Source organism: Dipodomys spectabilis, unplaced genomic scaffold, assembly GCF_019054845.1.
Source record: "Dipodomys spectabilis isolate Male_0828 unplaced genomic scaffold, ASM1905484v1 ptg000366l, whole genome shotgun sequence".
Classification (NCBI taxonomy): Eukaryota; Metazoa; Chordata; class Mammalia; order Rodentia; family Heteromyidae; genus Dipodomys; species Dipodomys spectabilis.
In genome coordinates this window covers 2,270,637-2,293,136 of record NW_024871043.1, presented here as the reverse complement: position 1 = coordinate 2,293,136, position 22,500 = coordinate 2,270,637, and the positions used below count along the sequence as shown (strand labels likewise).

At 46.1% G+C, this 22,500-nt stretch overlaps 1 protein-coding gene across 2 annotated transcripts in view; it reads right to left on the bottom strand.

The window, feature by feature from the left end:
• Xpo6 (exportin 6) overlaps positions 1–11,714 on the bottom strand; it is an 87,839-nt gene extending 76,125 nt beyond the window's left edge. For both annotated transcript variants that reach the window (XM_042666582.1, XM_042666583.1), the window contains exon 1: positions 11,134–11,714. In XM_042666582.1, the coding sequence (XP_042522516.1) occupies positions 11,134–11,136 (3 nt within the window). In that variant the 5' untranslated portion in view covers positions 11,137–11,714. The remainder of the gene's footprint in view (positions 1–11,133) is intronic.
• Between the last annotated feature and the right edge of the window lie 10,786 nt (positions 11,715–22,500).

Genomic DNA, 22,500 nt, shown 5'->3' with positions numbered 1-22,500 from the left:
ACTTAAAACCAATGGATACAATTACCCCACTCCACCATATCCTATCTCCACTCCTAACTATTCCCCCAGGGAATCTTCCAGTAGCCGAGAGGCTGTGGGACTTCTTGGAACACTGCTAGCTACACAGCACTGGTCTTTTTTTTCTTTTTTTTCCCCCTCAAAGCTGAGGACCAAACTCAGGGCCTTGCACTCAGCAGGCAGAGCTTTCACTGAGCTAAACCGCCCCCTCCCCTCTCCCCTTCTTTCCCCCCCCAACACAGCACTAGTCACAAGCACTCCCCCCGCCCCACTGCCCCACTTCCTCATCCGCTGCTCACCTCAGCTGCCTGGGGCTAAACAGATCCCCACCCTTACTCTTCACAGGGATTCTAGAAAACTGAATGCTGGTTACCACTTCTAACATCAAGGGCCCACCTTAACTTTCTTGAGTTTATTTTCACTCCTGACTCCACTACCCATGTGCTGGAGCCTTACTCGGCATTGGAGAAGTAAAGAAGAGTTCCATAAACCTATGGAACTGATTCTTCTCACCTCAGACTAGGACTAAAGACTGAGGGGGAGGAAGAAGGGAAGGAAGCAAGATTTCATTTTATGCAACTCAAACCTGTGTGACACTTAATTACATACACAAAATCCTGTAATAGGTATATTAAAAAATAAATAGGGAAGCCGGGCACCAGTGGCTCACGCATGTAATCCTAGCTACTCAAGAGGCTGAGATTTGAGGCTCGCAGTTCAAAGCCAATATGGGCAGGAAAGTCTGTGAGACTCTCATCTCCATGAAAACCAGAAGTGGCACTGTGGCTGAAGTGGTAGAGTGCTCACCTTGAGCTGAAGAGCACAGGGACAGCACCCAGGCCAGAGTGCCCCACAACCAACCAAAAAATAAATAAATAAGGGCTGGGAATGTGGCTTAGTGGTAGAGTGCTTGCCTAGCAGGCATGAAGCCTTGGTTTGATTCCTCAGGACTATATAAACAGAAAGTGGCATTGTGGCTCAAGTGGTAGAGTGCTAGCCTTGAGCAAATAAAGCACAAGAACAGTGCCCAGGCCCTGAGTTCAAGCCCCAGGACTGGCTAAATAAATAAATAAATGCAAAACAACTAACTATATAATCAAAATGATCTGTGTTAAACTAGTGGCTAGAAAGCACCAAAGTAATATCTATGATCCTGAACACTGCAGGTGAATCACACCTGCAAAATCAAAGGAGGACAGCAGAGAAAACAAACAGATGAGCAAAAACAGACAAGTATGAAAGGGTATTGAGTGTTCTGGTCTATTCTGACTGGAGGACAAGGAACAATTTGGGAAGTCTCTAAAATATATTCCAAATAAATCATAGTAAGTATTTTCTAAGTCATTTTGTCCTATTGGTGGCTCACACCTGTAATGCTAGCTGAGATCTGAGACCAGGGGATCAAGGTTTGGAAAAAAAAGGCACAAAAGTTCTCCAGATTCATATTCCCAGTTAGCCACCAAAAGCTGACTCAATGTAGAAGGCCAGCGGTAAGTGAAAGAATGAAGCAAGTGAGAGCTCTAGGCTTTGAGTTCAAGCCCTGGTACTGGTGCATGTGCACGTGCACACGCACACACACATTACAGAATGAATGAATAGGGAAATGGAAGGCAGAAGGTTGGAATAAATGGAGGCAGACTGGGGCATGGTCATGTGGTAAAGCACCTGCCTGGTATGCATGAGGTTTTGGGTGGGATCTGTAGCACCCTACTCCAAAAACAAAAGGCAGAAAAACAGCTACATTTTCTTTCAGGAATTTATACGCTCTTCATTCCTGCCTACGCCATCACATCATCCTTAAGATGGAAGTATGTGCTGACAATTCAACCACTGTTGAATTCAGCTTCCTTTCGCCGCCAGGTGCCAATCACTCTCACCTCAACATAGCAGTCTCCCCCCTTCAGAATGGCCACGCTCCCACTGTATCAGCCCCTGGCCCATCTCCTTCCTGTCTTCTCTTCCTGCCAGTTCTTTTACCTTCCATTCCTATCAAAGCCAATCACCAATTCAAATTTCTACAATCAGCTTGAGTTTTTCCCTTTTCTCCATTCCTTTTCTGTACAATCAGATTTAGGTGATGATTATCGCACTCAAGTCTTTCCTCTCCACTCCTAAATCTACATCCATTCTGACACAGAATCATACCTTGCTTGCCACACCAATCTAACCTATGTGCAGCAGATGGATTAATTTTCCTTTAAGAGAAAAACAGCCAAAAGCCAAACTCCCTCGGGTAGTACTAGAGACTCTCCACAATCTAGCCAGCCTTCCACCTTCTCGCCACACACTGCAAAACCAACACAATGGCCAAACAAGTCTATGCAATGCTTCTTTTTTTTTTTTGGGGGGGGGGGGTGTCCGGTTGTGGGGCCTGAACTCTGGGCCTGGGCGCTGTCTTTCAGCTCCTCAGCTCAAGGCTAGCGCTCTACCACTTGAGCCACAGCGCCACTTCCGGCTTTTTTCTTTTTGCTTATGCGGTGCTGAGGAATTGAACCCAGGGCCTCAGGCATGCAAGGCAAGCGCTCTACCACTGAGCCACCTTCCCAGCCCCTGCAATGCTTTCTTTACATGCCACCTTTCTCTACATGTCTCCTTTGAAATAACCTCTCTGCAACCTCTATTCAACCCACAGAACCCAACTCACTCCCTCTCTCTAACCCCCAAAATGGCCACAGCATTCCCTAGCACTGCAGAACTGTGCCAGGCCAAGGCTGTTCTACATGTGTTCAGATACATCAGTGAACAGAGAACCCTAGCTTTATAAAGCTAATATTTTAACACAAAGAGACAATTAAAAATGGACCTCATAATTAACAGTGAGAATATTAAATGTTAAAAGAATGCTATAAAAATACAACGCCAGGTGCTGGTGGCTAACACCTGTAATCCTAGCTACTCAGGAGGCTGAGATCTAATGACTGAGGGTTGAAGCCAGCCAGATCAGTAAAGTCCATGAGACTCTTTTCACCAATTAACCCCAAAAACCTGGAAATGGAGTTGTGACCCAAACAGTAGATAGCTAGCTGGAGAAGCTCAGGGGCAGAAGCCAAGCCCTGAGTATAAGCCCCATGACCAATTTGAAAAAAGAGAAGTGCTAGGAAGGTGGCTCAGTGGTGGAGTGCTTGCCTCGCATGCATGAGGCCCTGGGTTCGATTCCTCAGCACCACATAAGCAGAAAAAGCCTGAAGTAGGCGCTGTGGCTCAAGTGGTAGAGCACTAGCCTTGAGCTGAAGAGCTGAAGGACAGCGCCCAGGGCGAGTCCAACCCCCATGACGGACAAAAAAGAAAAAAGAAAGAAAAGAGAGAGAGAGAGAGAGAGAGAGAGAGAGAGAGAATAGAAGGTAAGAAATCAGAGACCAGGTATAGACCACACTTAAGAGTTTTATTGAAAAGAGGGGAAAAAGAAATAGGGCAATAGAAAAATAGCTTGTTTATAATTCTACCAACTTGAGAGGTGTGGATCCAAGATTAAGGCCAGCCAGGACAAAAAGTTAGCAAGACCTCATCTCAACAAACAAACCAGAAATAGTGGAGTGAGCCTGTGATCCTAGCTATGTGATAGACATTAAGTAGGAGGATCACAAGGTCAGCTCCAGGCAAAGTAAGACCATAGCAGAAAAACTATTCAAGCAAATAAAGATCTAAGGGTGTGGATCAAATGGCAAAGCACCTGCCTAGCAAGTTCCAGGCCCTAACTTCAAACCCCAATACTGCACCCCTCCCCCAAAAAAGTTTGTGTAATGCATGGAGATATATATATGCCTAGAAAGTCCAATGCCCCAACCAGTGTGCATTCTTTCCCTCATTTACTGTTTTCCATTATCTTTATTGATATGTATCTGCTCTTTGAAACCACAGGCAAAAAACTTTCACTTAGAAGGCCCTTTGTGCTTGCTAACTCTTCCTTATCAAGTGCGCCTCCTGAGAAGCCTCCCTTGGCACTCACTGCTTCTCAGCTGCTCCTCCATCTCTATCGGTGCATTCTTCCTAACAATGTGCCTTGGTAGCAACATCTGTGCCAACACTGTTTTTTTCTTTTTTTTTTTTGTCAGTTGTGGAGTCTGAACTCAGCCTGTGCGATGTCCCTCAGCTCTTCAGCTCAAGGCTAGCACTCTACTACTTGAGCCACAGTGCCACTTCCGGCTTTTTCTGCTTATGTGGTGCTGAGGAATCGAACCCAGAGCCTCATGCATGCAAGGCAAGCGCTCTACCACTGAGCCTCCTTCCCAGCCCCCTGCTACCACTCTTGCTAGTTTCTTGTACTTAACAGAATAATGTCTAATCTTCACCATTATGCTCTCTCCTCCAGGGCAGGCAGATACTACTCTGAAAGTGTAACTGCTTGAGCACCCATTTTTTGCGGGGGTTGGAAGCCAGGCCCTCAAGTATGCTAAGTAGGTCCTATACAAAGGCTACCAACTCTGGAGCCAGAATGCCTGGATCTTCATCCCAGTGCCATCCTGAGATTGCAGTTTGATCTTGGGAAGAGTTGCCTAGACTTTCAGTGCCTTGAATGTCACCAGCTATAAAAATAAAAACAGCCTCTACCTCTTGGCATTGTTTAAATGGGTAACTATCTGTAAAATGCCTGGTATACGCTAAGCTTTCTATATACAAGGACATTGGTATAACCACAGCACCAGGGATTTTAATCTTGAAAGCAGAACTTCAATGACTGCTTCATGAATAAATAGATACTAAAAAGCTACAGCTTAATATAGAGACTAACCTGAGTGAGCCGGGCATTGGTGGCTCACGCCTGTAATCCTAGCTACTCAGGAGGCTGAGATCTGAGGATCACGGTTCAAAGCCAGCCCGGGCAGGAGAGACCGTGAGACTCCTATCTCCAATAAACCACCAGAAAACCAGAAGTGGCGCTGTAGCTCAAGTGGTAGAGCACTTGCCTTGAGCTGAAGAGCTGAGGGACAGCACCCAGGCCCAGAGTTCAAGCCCCACGACCGATTAAAAAAAAAAAGAGACTGACTTGTATACATCACATTGACTGGGGGTTTTGTCAGGTAATTTCATTTCAAAGTATGTCGTAAACTAATTTTTTCAGGTCAAAGAATGGGTCTTGAACTCAGTACTAGACACTTTCACTAACTGGCTAGCACTCTACAAACTGAGCCATGGCTCCAACCCTTAATTTTTTTCAAAAGCTGTCAAAACCATTTCTGTTTTGTTTTCTGTTTCTTGCCAGTCCTGGGGCTTGAACTCAGGACCTGGGCACTGTCCCTGAATTTCTTTTGCTCCAGGCTAGTACTCAACCACTTGAGCCACACCGCCAGTTCCGTCTTTTTATTTATGTGGTACTGAGGAATCAAACCCAGGACTTCATGCATGCTAGGCAAGCACTCTTCCACTAAGCCACATTCCCAGCCCCTTTTGGGGGTTTTTGGAAATTTTTCTTTCTCTCCTCCTCTCTCTTCCCTCTCCTCCCCTACCTTCTCTCTGAGAGAGCTCAGGCTGGCTTCCAACTCCTCATCCTTCCTACTGAGCCTCCCAAGTACTGGGATTACTACTAAGTGCCACCTCTACACTTTAGCTGTGTACAACAAGCTAGTTTCCAAAGGTATGACCAAAACACAGAACCTCTGGATACTGCTGAACCCTCCCCTGCTATCACATCATACCACCACAGCTTCCTCAGGACTTCTGCTGCCAAGCATATAATGCAACAGTGCAGATGGAGGAACTGAAGGTACACTATGAAAGTGACCAGACTTGATGTCTGATCTATAACCAATGCAATCTATAGGCAACTAAAAAGAAATGCTAATTGAAACCGGGATCCAAAGTTGCACTTTCCGTTTGAAGATCACTGAATAATAATAACTTTTCAAAGCAGTAGTGAGATCCTCTGATGTGCTACACAGACCCCAAACTCATGGAAAATCAATACAAAATGATTTAATCATTGTAAATAGTGTTACCATTAGTAATTCTGTACTGTAACTACAAATCCTTTTTAAGTGTAAATGTGCAAGCCAGGTTCCCTGCTGCTACAGAGACACTAAAGAAAACTCCCGTATGCCTCACGCCCGGCTACTCTCTCTGAGAATCAAAGCACAATTGGATGACACTTCTGATCTTCTTTCCCCGTGAGGTGGTATAGCTTACAGCAAAAAGCACAGGCTTTAAAGAAGAGCATCCTAGGTCCAAATACCAGCTCCAAACCTTAGTAAGTATCCTAAGGCAGGTTGGTTACCTCCTCCCTGCACCCTGTAGTAAAAGCAATAAGTAACCTGGGTTAACTAACACTGAATAAGGCCGTAAGTGAAAAATAGCATTATCAGAGATGCTTAATAAGTGGTCGGGGACTTGAAATTTTGTTATTTTTTTTCTTGTGCTAGTTTGAAAATGTAGTTTCAACTGGCCTTGAACTTGATGTATAGCTAGCTGATGCTGGCCTTCCACTTGGGATCTTCCTCCCTCTGCCTTCTGAGTGCTAGGATTACAGATGTGAACCCATGCCTGGTTAAATGGTAGTTTTTACCCTGTTACATAATTTTCAAGCTTTACTAGAGTCTAAAAGGAAATTTAAAAGTTTAAACTTAGGTCAACTAATTTTTTTTTTTTTTTTGGTTGTGGAGCCTAGGTGCTTTCCCTGAGCTCTTCACCTCAAGACTAGTGCTCTACCACTTTGAACTACAGTTCGATTTCCAGTTTGATGGTGGTTAACTGGATATAAGAGTTCACAGGGCTGGGAAGGTAGCTCAGTGGTAGAGCGCTTGCCTTGCATGCATGAGGCCCTGGGTTCGATTCCTCAGCACCACATAAGCAAAAAAGAAAAAAGCTGGAAGTGGCACTGTGGCCCAAGCGCTAGAGCACTAGCCTTGAGCTGAAGAGCTGAGGGACAGCGCCCAGGCCCAGAGTTCAGGCCCCACGACCGTACCCCCCGCCCCCCCAAAAAAAAAGTCTCACAGACTTTCCCGCCCAGATTGGCTGAGATCTGAGGATCCTCAGATCTCAGCCTCCTCAGTAGCTAGGATTACAGGCATAAACCACTGGCACAAGGCTTTCAACTAATATTCTTCTTTTTTTCTTTTCTTTTTTGTCAGTCGTGGGGCTTGAACTCTGGGCCTGGGCGATGTCCCTGAGCTCTTCAGCTCAAGGCCAGTGCTCTACCTCTTGGGCCTCAGCGCCACTTCAGGTTTTCTAGGGGTTTATTGGAGATCAGAGTCTCACGGACTTTTCTGCCCAGGCTGGCTTTGAACCGTGATCCTCAGATCTCAGCATTCTGAGTAGCTAAGATTACAGGCTCAACATATTCTTAAAAGTCAAAATGTCAGTAAGAAATGGAGGAAAAGATTTGGAATAGAGAGAGTTGTAATACCTGGGGAAAGACGCTCCTTCTGTAAAATACAAATCAAGCAATGGCTTCCTTACCTAAGGGGACACAGCCTGCCCTGCCCAAACCTCTGACCCTGGAACATCTACAAGTAAACCCTAAATGTCAGTGATGTGAAAAGGATGTGGCTAGATGATCCAGGTCACTTCACACCTACTGTGGCCACTCCCTGTGCCCTTAAGTAACTGAAGTCTAATTACAGTAAGCCTGACTCGCAACTGACCTGGGGGGGGGCGGGGAAATGTCTACAGAGGTGATGAAGCCAACAGATCCACAATCATTACTCAACAATGGTGTTCTCATAATGTTCTACTGACTGCCCATTGAATAAAACCTGCATGTAAAGGGAGCTGTGCTGGCTCTGCTAAGAACAAATAAAATTTTGTTCACGTAATGTCCTAAGTTCCTGAAGGAGGGAGGACTATGTCTGTCCAGGTACAGCAGGTAGTAGCTACTTATAAAATTCATCAAAATAGGCTGGGAATGTGGCTTAGTGGTAGAGTGCTTGCTTAGCATACATGAAGCCCTGGGTTCAATTCCTCAGTATCACATAAACAGAAAAAGATGGAAGTGGCACTGTGACTCAAGTAGTAGAGCACTAGCCTTGAGCACAGGGAGGCTCAGGGACAGAGCCCAAGCCCTGAGTTCAAGTCCCAGGACCAGCCAAAAAAAAAAAATTTTGACCAAAAGATTTATAAACAAGGGGTTGGGAATGTGGCTTAGTGGTAGGTAGAGTGCTTGCCTAGCATGCATGAGGCCCTGGGTTCAATTCCTCAATACCACATTTAAAAAAAAAAAAAAAAGATTTGAACACAAAAGCCCAACATAAAAGTGATCCAGTGAAGAACTGACCGGTGAACAGACACTCACAGCACATTCAACAAGAACTTCTTTAAAAAGAAAAGAAATTGCCGGGCACCAGTGGCTCATGCCTGTAATCCTAGCTACTCAGGAGGCTGAGATCTGAAGATCATGGTTCAAAGCCAGCCTGAGCAGGAAAGTCCGTGAGACTCCTATCTCCAATAAACCATCAGAAAACCAGAAGTAGCTGGAGTGGTAGAGCACTAGCCTTGAGCTGGAGAGCTGAAGGACAGTACCTAGGACCAGAGTTCAAGCCCCACAACTGACAAAAAGAAAAAGAAAGAGAAAAAGAAGAAGAAATTCTGACACACTCAATCATGATGAACTCTGGAGACATGATGCTAAGTGAAATAAGTCCCTCACACCACAGGACAAATCCTCCCCTGCACTCACTGCCTCAAGCAGTGAATTTCATAGAAAAAGTTAAGTCAAGGGCTGGGAAGGCGGCTCAGTGGTAGAGCACTTGCTTTGCAGGCTTGAGGCCCTGGGTTCGATTCCTCAGCACCACATAAGCAAAAAGAAAAAAGCCGGAAGTGGCGCTGTGGCTCAAATGGTAGAGCGCTAGCCTTGAGCTGAAGAGCTGAGGGATAGTGCACAGGCCCAGAGTTCAGCCCACGACTGGACCCAAAAAAAAAAGAAAGAAAGAAAGAAAAAGTTAAGTCAAATGGTGATGAAAGGACCACTGGGAGAAGCCAAGAGATGGTATTCAGGACACAGATCTTCAGTTCAGGGAGACGGGTGGCCATTGGAGCTATACACTAAGGACATATGCTTCATGCCACTGCACTCCAAGTTAGATATAGTAAAAAGCTAAGTTTTATGTTATGGAGATTCTAATCACAATTTTAAAAGTTTATTAAAAATAAAAGAATGAGTACTACTTTCAGTACTGAATATTACATGTACCTTCTTGAAAATTACTATCACCACACTGTATTGAGTTTAACTGCTCTGCCCCATACGTGTGTAATACACCCATACTAAGTAGTATATGTAGAACAATTATGCCATGCTGCTCAGCACTGGTGGAGTCTTTAACCCAGCTTGTTGTTCAGCCCATGAAAACAAGGTCAGTGCCTTACTTCCTCTTTCTACAACCAGGACCTAACCCACCATCTTCTGGCCCTTTCAAAGTTGGACAATCCCTCTTAAAACATATCATTTATTTAAACCACTAAATTGGCAGGAGTAAAACAGGGGGCCTGGAGTTGCTCAAATCCAGGCTGTGCCATCAACTACTCCCTATGGTTTCAGAGCATGCCAGAGCTGAGCAGTAAAGAATCTGACAGGGGGGCTGGGAATGTGGCCTAGTGGTAGAGTGCTTGGCTAGCATGCATGAAACCTCAGGTTCAATTCCTCAGTACCACATACACAGAAAAAAAGCTGGAAGTGGTGTTGTGGACATAGCCAGGCCTTGAGTTAAAGCACCAAGATTGGTAAAAATAGAAAATAAAACAAAGATTTAAAAAAAAAAAGAATCTGACAGGACTAGGATGTAGCTTGCCCAATAGCAAGTGCAACATCCTGGGTTCGATCCCCAGTACCAAAAAAAAGGAAAGGAAAAAGAAAAAAAAAATCTGACAATCCTACCTTGAAGGAGCTCAGTCTATTTGGGATGCTATAGGCTCAGAGGCCATTACAATGATAAAAAGAAGCCAAGCACTGGTGGTTCACTGTTGGCTCTGCAATCCTAGCTACTCAGGAGGCTGAGATCTGAGGATTGTGATTTGAATCCAGCCCAGGCAGATAAATCCAAGAGTCTTATCTCCAATTACCAGCAAAAAAAAAGCAAGAAGTGGAGGCATAGCTCAAGTGGTAAAGCACTAGACTTGAGGAAAAAAAAAAAAAAAAAACCACAGCAAGTATCCAAGTTCAACCCTGAGTACATGCCAAAAAAAAAAAAAAAAACAAGTAAAAGAAAATACTCTACAAATTAAGAGTTGAGCACCTAAATCTCAGGAAGTACCACTGAGTGTCTGCAGGTTTGGATAGTGAATATGGTCTCTTCCCCTAGAAGATGCTTCTTAGCCCTACCTCAGTGGCTCTTACCTGCAATCCTAACTGTTCAGAAAGCTGAGATTTGAGGATCAAGGTTCAGAGGAAGCCAGCCTTGGCAGACTAAATCCAAGAGACTCTTATCTCCGATAACCAGTGAAAAGGCGGAAGTGGAGGTGTGGCTCAAGTGATAGCACCCCTGAATTTAAAAAAAAAAGCTCTGAGCTGAATCTGAAAGGATGGACATTTTCCTGGCACCAGCAGGAAAAAGGTCACAGTGTGGAGAAGAAAAAACAGCAACTTGGAATGGAAATCCAGAGAACTCCGCTGCCGACTCCACCATCATCTAGGTAGTGAGCTCTGCAAGGCCTGTTCTCAGTTTCCCCAAAGTAAAACTAAAACCTATAGCTGGAGATGCTCTTAAAGAACCTCACCTGCCTTTTATTACCAGCCAGCCTTCTTAGGTTTAAATCCTGCCACAGTCCCAGATGAAGTCACCTGGCCTTGAGCTGGGTAATTAACTACTCTGTGCCTCAGTCTCCCCAGTTCCGATCCGAGGGTTCTTGTGACCAGTAAAACGCAACTATCTCTTGAACACGGGGTCTGGCACACCATCAGTGACAGTGATTATCATGGCAAAGGAGAGTAGCAAACTCCACATTGGTAGGGTTATGCCCGCTGTGCTCCCGGGGCCCTCCCAGGCCCGAGCCAGCCCTGGCGGGGGTTGGGGGGGGGGGGGGGAAGGGGGGAAGGGATGGGGAACGAACAACCCCGTATACGCATGTGTCACCAGCCCGGCTCCGACACGCGCCTCTCCCCGCCCCACGGACAGCAGCGAGGGCTCGGCCGCCCCGGGGCCCACCCCTCCGGCCTGGTCCCCCCGCAGAGGCCTGCGACCCCCCACTCACCATGCTGGCTGGGGAGGGGTGGGACGGCTCAGGTGAGCTGGCTCTTGGGCTTCCGAAGCGTCCTGCTCCGAGAGTTCAGGTCATGGTCCCAGCAGGTTCGGGAAGTCCCCCCCACCCCAGCTCGCCCAAGCAAAAGCAACCCCGACCCCACCCGGGCCCGCGGGGGGACCCTCTAAAAAGAGCACGGACCCCCGGTCCTCCTGCTCATCGGAGACGCTCCGAGACCATTCATGCAGCCCCACCGGCCCCTCCCCAAGGAAACTGAACAAGCAGGAAACGGGATTCTGCAGGCCAGCGACAAGAGCAGCAGCTCCAGGCCCCCACCCGGGCCCGACCCCCAGTGCGGCGGCTGCGGGCCCAGGCAGGGGCTCCGGGGCCGCGGAAGGCAGGAGGCGACGGCGGGCCCCGGCCCCGAGGCTCAAGGAAGCAGAAGCCGAAGGGACCTCGGCGGTGAGGGTGGCCGCCTCAGGAGACAGGCCCACAGGCCCGCGCTGTCCTCGCCGCCTCAGCCCACTCGGCCGCCGCCGCTGCCGCCCCCCAGAGCATCCCTGCGCGCGCCCGCCCCGGAGCCGCCCGCTCGCGCCGCGCGGCCACCAGCGACCAACAGCCCCAAACGCGCCGGAAGTGGAGAACGCCGGGCCGCCCCACAGCCAGGCGGCCGAGCTGCGGCCGCTGGAACCGGACCAATCCGGAATCGAGGAGGGGCGGGGGGAAGGGGTGGAGCCTCACCTGACGGCACCCATTGGCCCCGCCCCTCCCGTAGACCCGCCCCATTTCCCCCCCCCCCTTTGCGCAAGGCTCTCCTGCGTCTGAGCGCCGCCATCTTGGTAAAGGGAGTGGAGGCGGCCATGTTAGTAAGGGGGCGCTCTTTCTTTCGCTTGCTCGACTCATTCATTCCGCAGGTCGGCTTGGAGCGCTGGGCTCTGTCCTCGCGGAGCTCAGGCCGGCCAGCAGGCGACGCAGCCCTCCCGTGGCGCGGGCTCTGCTGGGGGTGCTGCAGCCAGAAAGTGCCCAAGGACAAAGTGGTGGCAATCTGACTTCACGATCTCCATGGGCTTGCTTTCCAGCTCTGGAGTCCAGGGACACTGCCTTCCCTGGAACAGGAAAAGTGTCCCCGGGAGCCAAGCAGCACTGATTGGTCTTATCGATAGGGGCCGAAGAAAGCAGAAACAGAACGAAACTGAAGATTGTTTCAGAGTTGTTATTCTTGTTCATCTGGGACGAGGAGAGAGAACCATGGGGAAATAGCCGGAGGATAAACAACTGCTTATCATCGGCTCGCTTTTTCTGTGACTTTTGAGGCCCATGGAACTGCGTTCTCAGGCCTGTGAACACTGGGCTGTTAAGAGAAATTTGGTTGGCTTGCTTGCTTGCTTTTTCTTTCTTTCTTGGTGCTGGTCCTGGGGCTTGAACTCAGATCCTGGATGCTGTGCCTTAGCTTTTTTTTTTTTTTTCCACAAGGCTAGCAATCTATTCTTGGTGGTTACTTGGAAGAGTCCCCCAGACTTTCCTGCCTAGAATGGCTGCCAACTTCCGTCCTCCCATCTCAGCCTACTGAGTAGCTAGGATTCTGGGAGTGTAACACCAATGCCTGCAGGGCTTTTATTTTGTAAATACTGAATTCTTACTAGTTTCACATCGCAGGGGTGGCACTTTAGCATGAGTAACTCCTTTTTTTTCTTCTTTTCTTTTTTTTTTTTTGCCAGTCCTGGGGCTTGAACTCAGGACCTGGGCGCTGTCCCTGAGCTGCTTTTCAGTTCAAGGCTACCACTCTACCACTTGAGCCACAGTGCCATTTCCAGCTTTTTCTGTTTATGTGGTACGGAGGAATCAAACCCAGGGCTTCATGCATGCTAGGTAAGCACTCTACCACTGAGCCACATTTGCAGCCCAAGTAACTCTTCTTCTTTTTTTTTTTTTTTTCTTTTTGTCAGTCATGGGGCCTGAACTCTGGGCCTGGGTACTGTCCCTCAGCTCTTCAGCTCAAGGCTAACACCTATCACTTGAGCCACAGCACCACTTCCAGCTTTTTTTGCTTATGTGGTGCTGAGGAATCGAACCCAGGACCTCATGCATCAAGGCAAGCGCTCTACCACTGAGCTACCTTCCCAGCCCTCCATTTTTGTTTTTATCTCATGTACTGGAAAAGAAGTTTAGTCCAAACAGTGATTTTCTGTACCTTTTCTTTAAAAGGGGCAAATAAAATCTGTAGCTCCTGCTGGGAAGGCAGGGGGTGAAAATAAGCAACAGGAACAAGTAAATACATTTAACTGTAGATGTTGGGACCTGCCAGAAAAGCACATGGACACAGGCACATAGAACAAAGAAAAGGTTTGTTGCCACCAAAGGAGCTGACAAGGCCATCTCTCACAAGGAGAAGAAACACTGGCCTTTGACTTGAAGTGACCTATGTAATTTAGGGGGCTAGGAGGTGGGGACCTTGATGTGGACAAGTGGTCCAGGGACTTCATCATGGCAGCTAGGATTTATGGCAGCTGCCCAAGTTGTAGATAAGTGACCTGTAGCTGGCCAGACTGAAGGTCACTTTAAGGGGGTCTTCTTACCATACATGGTTATAACTGCCCCAATGGAGAGTCATCTCAAGGTAAGAGGGAAGGAGACCCGTTATTTACTGCCCGTACCAAATGGGCCTAGTGATGAACTCTCTGGGAAAGGTGCTTGCCAGGTCCTGGGGAGGAGCATGCTAAGCTATGGGAAAGGAACCAATTGGACTAGCAGTAGAACTGCTGAGTTCTTGAAGAAAACAAGAAGAGGTGCCTGCTCACTTGCAGCAATGGCTTGAAACAAGATGGAAATGACTACACAAAGAGAAGAAGTAGAGGAGTATTCCACTCAGTAGAAGCAGCATAGAAGAGAAGAGGTATCTCAGTAAGTAAACAGATGAATGAAGACCGAGGCCAAGTCACCTGATTTTTCTTGGCTCAGTACAGCCAAAGCTCTAGGGTGATTGGCATCTGACTTGGCACCCAGCTCTTGAATTCTGTACCTGAGCAAGCCTTGGTTTTGTCACTGTGTAATTAGACTTAATAACAGAAATTCAACCCAGAGTCATATAATGGTATGCTTAGGGGCTGGACCCAGTAGCTCATGCCTGCAATCCCAGCTACTAATAGAGATGAACAAGTAGGAGGATCTTGCTTCCAGGTCAGCCTGGACCAAAGTGCAAGACCCTATTTGAAAAATAAACTAAAAACAAAAGGACTTAACATATGGCTTAAGTGGGAGAGTGCTTGCCTAGCAAGTGTAAGGCCCTGAGTTTGATCCTCAGTACTACCCCAAAAAAAATGTTTTGAGCTAGGAAGGTGGCTTAGTGGTAGAGCGCTTGCCTTGCATGCCAGAGGCCCTGGGTTCGATTCCTCAGCACCACATAAGCAAAAGAAAAAAGCCGGAAGTGGCACTGTGGCTCAAGTGGTAGCGTGCTAGCCTGGAGCTGAAGAGCTGAGAGAGAGCACCCAGGCCCAGAGTTCAGGCTCCACGACTGGACCCAAAAAAAAAAAAAAAAAAAGGTTTTTTGTGTACCAATAGCTCCTTCCCTAATCCCAGATTCATATATCTATATATATGGTATGTAGAGGAGGCTGAGATTCAGAGTATCAAGGTTAAAGACCAGTCTAGGCAGAAATAACCAGAAAAAAAAAGTGTGGAAATATCACAATGGACCTCCCCACCCTAAGTAATGTATACTAATTTTTAAATTAACCAGCCAAAAGCCAGGCTGGGGGTGTGACTCAAGTGGTAGCCTGCCAGTTGAGCAAGCACAAGGCTCCGTGTTCAAGCCCCAGTATCAAAAAGAAAAAGGGGCTGGGAAGGTGGCTCAGTGGTAGAGTGCTTGCCTCACATGCATGAGGCCCTGGGTTTGATTCCTCAGCACCACATAAGAAGAAAAAGCCCCAAGTGGCCCTGTGGCTCAAGTGGTAGAGCGCTAGCCTTGAGCTGAAGAACTGAGGGACAGTGCCCAGGCCCAGAGTTCAGGCCCCACGATCAACAAGGAAGGAAGGAAGGAAGGAAGGAAGGAAGGAAGGAAGGAAGGAAGGAAGGGGAAAAAGAAAAGAAAAAAAGCTGGGCACTGGTAACTCACACCTATAATCCTAACTACTTAAGAGGCTGAGATCTGAGGATCACAGTTCAAAGCCAGTCTGGGCAGGAAAGTCCGAGAGACTCTTATCTCCAATTAACCACCAGAAAACCAGAAGTGGTGCTGTGGCTCAAGTGGTAGAGTGCTAGCCTTGAGCTGAAAAGCTTAAGGACAGTGCCGGAGCCCAGGGTTCAAGCCCATAACTGCCAAAAAAAAAAAAAAGAGCTCAGGGACAGCACTCAGGCCCTGAGTTCAAACCCCACAACTGCCCTCCCCCCAAAATATGCTTTGGACTCACAAAACCCCCATAACTAGACTTCTGGAGTTAAGTGAGGTTCAGCTGGGTGTAGAAATCCATTCTGCTAGGGTTTTCTTGGCTCTGCTCTCTTCCACGTTCCTGGCTTAGAACCCCTTTCACAGGCAGCAAGGGAGCACTTGATACCTCTTTCTCACAGCAATAATGCTTACCCTGCTTGTCTCTGACTGGTGTGGGTCTCCTCATCCCTGACCATAAAGGAGAACAAACCTGCTATGATTAAAGAATGAACCCCTGGAGGGCTTTCAATTCCTCAGAACAAACCAGATCTAATGGGGTCTCCACATGTCCGCTGCACACCAGCTCCAAAACGGGGTGAAGTCATAATCCAATATACATAAGATAACCTTGTTTTAAAAAGTCATGCAATACACGGCAGCAACGATTAATTTCACCTCAGGGAATTTTGTCCAAGTCAACTAAATAACAGTTGGTTATTAATATTAATCTTCAAATATGTCCTGTTCCAAAAACAGATTGAAGGCTGCTCTTAGTGTTTGTTGGCACTGCCAGGGCAACCCCCATTCCCTTTCCTCCTGCCTGCTGCTATTGGTTACTGAGCTGGTTCTTGTTCATTTAGTTATTCATTCAATAATCATTCAGAGAGTTGGGATCCTCCCAGGCTTTTTGTTAAAAACTAAGAATTCCAAAATGAACAAGATTCAAACAAATTGTTCACTGATGTTAGCAACAGCCAGACAATTATAGTACAGTACAAGAGGTGCTCTGCAACAGAGGGGTGAACAGATTTTCTGAACATACAAAGAAATGGGAGCGAGCAACCAGCTATTGGGGGAGGAGTTACTTGGAAGGCTAAACTAAGACAACCTTTGGGTTGGTTTTGGATGGATGAATAAAAGTCCCCCTGGCTAATACAGAGCCTTTGCTGCTATTCCCATTTTGTAAGCAGCCTTCCACTGTATTAAGACTTTTTCCATTGCAAGTGACAGGGCTGGGACTCTAGAGTTGGGGCTCTGATCTAACATGAAAAGGGAATCTTATAAAAAGAAAAATTACCCAGCTGGCACCAATGGCTCATGCCTGTAATGCTAGCTACTCTGAGGATCACCATTTGAAGCCAACTGGACCAGGAAATTCCATGAGATTCTTTTCCTCAACTAGCCACCTAAAAGCCAGAAATGGAACTGTGACTCAAGTGGTAGAGCATTAACTTTGAGCAAAATAGTTCAGGCACAGTGTCCAGATCTGAGTTCAAGTCCCAAGACCAGAACACACACAAACACACACACACACACACACACACACACACACACACAGAATTACCCAAGGAACTGGTGGGTTTCAGACATGATCGAGTCTAAGTCTGAAACAGTAACACATTAACTCAGCTCTTCTACACCTACTGCTGCTGCTTCCTTAATTGCGGTTCCTTTACCTACATAGAGGTTCCTGGCTTGTCCAGCTTCTGTCTTCTCCCAGATTTCAGTTTAGTAACAGAGAGCCAGCTGCTTGTCCTAAGAAAACACTCTGCCTGGGCTGAATCTATCCCAGGGGCCAGGGCACACTCCAAGCTCCAGAGTATCTCAGAGATCTCGGTCCCACCCTGGCTCTGTGAGCTTATCAACTCCTGAGGAATTCCTCCATTTTACAGATAAGGGAACACATTGATTTCTCAACAGGAATAGGAATAAGAGTAAACTCAATATGGACTTACTGAGAGAGGGAAGGAAGGGTGAGTGCCTGGCTTGAACAGTAGGGCTCACAGAGTTGGGGGTCACAGAGCAGGTCATTATGGTCAACTTAGTCTGACACTCAGGACCTTGGAAACTGTATAGCCAGACAGCGTTGCCATTTCATTTCTTTTTTTTTTTTTTTTTTTTTCTGTCGGTCGTGGGGCCTGAACTCTGGGCCTGGACACTGTCCCTCAGCTCTTCAGCTCAAGGCCAGCACTCTACCACTTGAGCCACAGTGCCACTTCCAGCTTTTTCTGCTTATGTGGTGCTGAGGAATCGAACCCAGGGCTTCATGCATGCAAGGCAAGCATCCTACCACTGAGCCACCTTCCCAGCCACCTTCCCCCCGCCCCCCCCCCCCACCACCCCAGCTTCACTTTTAAGCTAGGTGTTGAAAATCAGTGGCTTAGAAAATGTTTGTAGAAAAGTACAAAGTGCTAGTTCAGGGCACATGTATTATAAACAGGGACAAAAGCATTTTAGGAAACTTCAACACCTTTCATCTGAACAGTATGTGGAATAGTTATTTTTACCTGGTTGATCCCAAACAAGATCTAAATTTGGGTGCAATCGATATGTGTTGTTGAATAATAGCTTCTTCTTTTTTCTTTCCTGAGACAGGGTTTTTCTCTCGCCACAGCCCAAGGTGGCCTGAACCTCAAGATCTTCCTGCTTCAGCCTACAAAGCAGCTGGGACTCTAGGCATCATCACCACATTCAACAATAAGTATTTTGTTTTAATGGCAAACAGATGGTAAGGATACTAGAGATGCCAAAAGGATAAAAAAAATACAATCTGATCGAAGAGCAAATGAGCCCCCATCCATGGGAAATGAATATAATCCAATACAACATATCTCTACTCAGACAAATCTGAGACTCTTATCTCCAAATAATGGGCAAGAAACCGGATGTGAAGGAGTAACTCAAGTGGTAGAGCCTTGGTTAATAAGTAGAAACAATCAAGCAAGAATAAGGCCCTGAGCTGAAGTCCCAGCACTGAACCAGCATGTTCTCAAGATCTCTCTCTCTCTCCCTCTCCTTTTCCCTCTCCTTTGCCTTCTCCCTCCCTCCTCTTTTCTCCCCCCCTCCACATGCAGACTAGAATAAAAATTACTTGTTAGCCAGATGCTAATGGCTCACATGTGTAATACTAGTTTAAGAGATTCCTTCCTTCCTTCCTTCCTTCCTTCCTTCTTTCCTTCTTTCCTTCTTTCTTTCTTTCTTTCTTTCTTTCTTTTTTTCAGTACTAGGCTTGAACTTAGGACCTCATGCTCACTAGGCAGGTACTCTCGTTTGACACAACCTTTTAGACTTACAACGTTTGGATTTTTGCTAGTCTGAAAGGTAAAAGCTAGCACTTTGTGTACTTTTTATGTACTTTATACTTCTTTTTTATTGAGCTCTTGAACTCTTTCATCCAAGTTTCTAGAAATAGAAATTAGTTCTGTAACATAGGAATTAACTATTTGTGATATCACTTGAAAACTTATTTCTTTTTTTTTTTTGTTAGAGGTTAAAGACTCCTTTATTATTGAATTATACTGTAATGTCTACATCTATGATTAGTCAGGAAGAAATGCTTTGCATTTACATCAAGAACACATTTACTCTAATGAAATAAAACAGACACCAACAAAGGACTGAGAACATGTGAAAACTTATTTCTTAAATTCTCATTTGCCTCTTGATTGATTTCACTTGTTTTTTTTTTCTGAAATCTTTTGAATTTGTCTATGTGTCTTTTTCTTTTTCTTTTGGTCATACTGGGGTTTGAACTCAGGGTTTTGCACTTGCAATGGAGTCTTGAGCCCTGAACTTAATCCTAAATTTATTTATTTATTTACTTATTTATTTTGCCAGTCCTGGAGCTTGAACTCAGGGCCTGTCCTGAACTTCTTTTGCGCAAGGCTTCTCTACTACTTAAACCAAAGTGCCACTTCTGGCTTTTTCTGTTTATGTGGTACTGAGGAACCGAACTCAGGGCTCCATGCATGCTAAGTAAGCACTCTACCACTAAGCCACATTCCCAGCCCCCCCTCAATTTAATTTTTATGCATGAGTTGGTCTTATTGGATGGCTTCTGGACTTTGAGTCATAATTAGAAAGGAAGTTCCTATGCCAAAGCAATAAAGGATATTTGTATATGATTTTTTTAACCCTCCCCCTTTTTTTTAAGGTGCTGGGCTTGGGCCTGGGCCTGGGCTAAACTCAGAGCCTGGGCTTTTTGTTGTTGTTTTTTCTCAAGGTTAGTTCTCTACCACTTGATTCATAGCTCCACTTCTGTTTTTTGCTAGTTAATTGAAGATCAGAGCCTTATGGACTTTCTTGCCTGGGCTGGCTTCAAACCACAATCCTCAGATCTCAGCCCCCTGAGAAGCTAGAATTATAGGCATGAGCCACTGGCACCTAGCTTCAGCCCCTTTTGGTTTTTTTTTTTATTTCAGAGATAAGGACAGAACTTGGGTCCTTGTACTTGCCAGGCTGAGCTAAATCCCTAACCCAGCCACTTTTATAGATTTTTTTAAAAGCATATTTTTAAAAAAGTCATTGACTTTCTTGAAGTATATTTTGGTATAATATAACGTATATACTTGAAGTGTTGTTTTGAGACAGGAGAAGAAAAAAATTAGGGACAGAGTAAGGTGATTTTGTTCCCAGGAAAGGCCAAGCTAGTGACCAGCCCCTGATACAAGGGATGAAAGTAGTGTCCAGGGCTGGCCAAGTGTAGATACCAGGACATCAGGAGGCTAACACCATGTCCCAGCAGGGAAGATGACAAGGAGACAACCAGATAGGAAGCCTAAGATCCCAGCCAGCAGAGGGACAAGGAGGTCAGAGAATATACTGGAAGCCTGTTCCCTAGTCCACAGAAAGAATGCCTGGTGTCCCGATCTCTGGGAATTTCTGTATCTTCAGGCCTCAAGGTTACTGTGACCTCTACCTCTACTAACCCGATACCTGTAGGCAAATGGGAAACAGTCATTACTTGCCAAAAGATCTTCTTAAGAACCATGTGTGTCAGCCACCACTCCTAATGAAAGACTAAAAGCAGAATAAAGGTCAGAGAGCTATGAGCAATAAATCCTGACCGCAAAGGCTTCCTGCAGGAAGTAGTGGCATTTGAACTGAGCCTTAACCAATGAATGAGCTTGTAACCCTTTGGGAATTATTTTTAACTGCAACAGCATAACTTCTGGGTATGCTGTTGACTTTTTTCTTTGAAGCATAAATTGGATGGGCTTACTGTTATACACCTATAATCCCAGCACTTGGGAGGCTGAGGCAGGAGGTTCACAAGTTTGAAGCCACTCTGGGAAACATAGTAAGACTCTATCTCAAAAACACAAAGAAGCCAGGCTCATGCCTACAATCCTAGCTACTCAAGAGGCTGAGATCTGAGGATCACAGTTCAAAGCCAGCCCAGGCAGGAAAGTCTGTGAGACTCTTATCTCCAATTAACCACCAGAAAATTAGAAATGGCACTGTGACTCAAAGTGGTAGAGCAGGGGCTGGGAAGGTGGCTCAGTGGTAGAGTGCTTGCCTTGCATGCATGAGGCCATGGGTTCAGTTCCTCAGTACCATATAAACCGAAAAAGCCAGAAGTGGCACTGTGGCTCAAGTGGTAGCACGTTAGCCTTGAGCTGAAGAGCTGAAGGACAGTGTCCAGGCCCTGAGTTCAAGCCCCATGACCACAAAAAAAAAAAAAAAAATCCAAAGGAGTGTCTACAGATCTATGAGTTCTGATCTTTCATGTTGCTCAACTGTGCTTTCCAGTTCTCTTTGCATAGATCTTATGTATTTCTTATTCAGTCTATTCTTAGGTCTTTTACCTTTCCTGTCACTATTGTAAATGGGGTCACTTCATCCTCTAAGTGGCTGGTGTTCATATTAATGGAGAAGCTATTGATTTCTTTATTTTAATTTCAGATCCATATAACTAAGGGAAGATTTTGTTTGTTTTGCCACAGATACTCTGGGGGTTTTCCAAGTATAAACTAATTACCACTTGCAAATCCTCCCAGTTCTATTTTCTAGAAATCACCAAAGAGCCAGTGCCTCATGCCTGCACCTACAGCAAGGAGGAAAAGGACATGATTTTGTACATCATTTATCGAATTACATCCCCTTTCTTTGTATAGTATACCCCATTACTTTTCCAGCCTCGACTCGAATGCCACTTCCTCTGGAAGCTCTCCTTGACTTCTTGGCTCAAGCAAGTCTGTTCTTCTCCATCATGGACACCCCCCCCCCCAAACACACACTCTATATCATTATGTACATGGGGGTGGGAGGGAGACACGTGAATCCCATGGGCCTCCCCAGAGCTCCAAGAAGGAATGCACTGTTCTATCTCCGTCTCCCTCTTTGATTTCCTCCTGAGATTCCCTCCTTTTATTACATGCAATTAGAAGACCAGGCACTGGTGGCTCACACCTGTAATTAATTCTAGCTACTCAGAAGGCTGAGATTTGGGGATCAAAGTTCAAAGCCTCATCTCCAAGTAACCACCAAAAAGTCAGAAGTGAAGCTGTGGCTCAAGTGGTAGAGTGCTAGCCTTGAGCAAAAAAAAAAAAAAAAAGCTCAAGGACAGTGCCCAGGCCCTGAGTTCAAGCCCCAGGACTGACCAAAAATAAATAAATAAATAAAAAAGTTAGGGACAGAGCCCTGATTCAAGCCTCAGGACCAACACACACACAAATGAATAAATAAATATATATATATATATATATAGAGAGAGAGAGAGAGAGAGAGAGAGAGAGAGAGAGAGTTAGAAGGAGCTGAAGATGAAGGTCCACTGTCCTTAGCAAGAAGGGCTGTATGAACACAGCTAGGCCGTATGGGATCTCCCTTGCAGGAAGCTTTATTGTTGTTGTTGTTGAGCTGGTACTGGGGCTTAAACTCAGGGCCTGGGTGCTATGCCTTAGATTTTTCATTCAAGGATGGTGTTCTACTACTGGAGTCAGACCTCTACTACCTTTTTTTGTTTTTGGTGACTAATTGGAGACAGGAATTTCACAGACTTTCCAGCTTGGGCCCTGAGTTCAAGCCCCAGTACTAACACAAAATAAATAAATAATAAAAGTGCAAAACGCTATCTAAAAAACGAACTATAAGCCAGGCACTGGTGGCTCACACCTGTGATCCTAGCTACACAGGAGGTTGAGATCTGAGGATCATGGTTCAAAGTCAGCCCTGGGAGGAAAGTCTGTGACACTCTTATCGCCAATGAACCACCAGGAAATAGGAAGTGGTGCTGT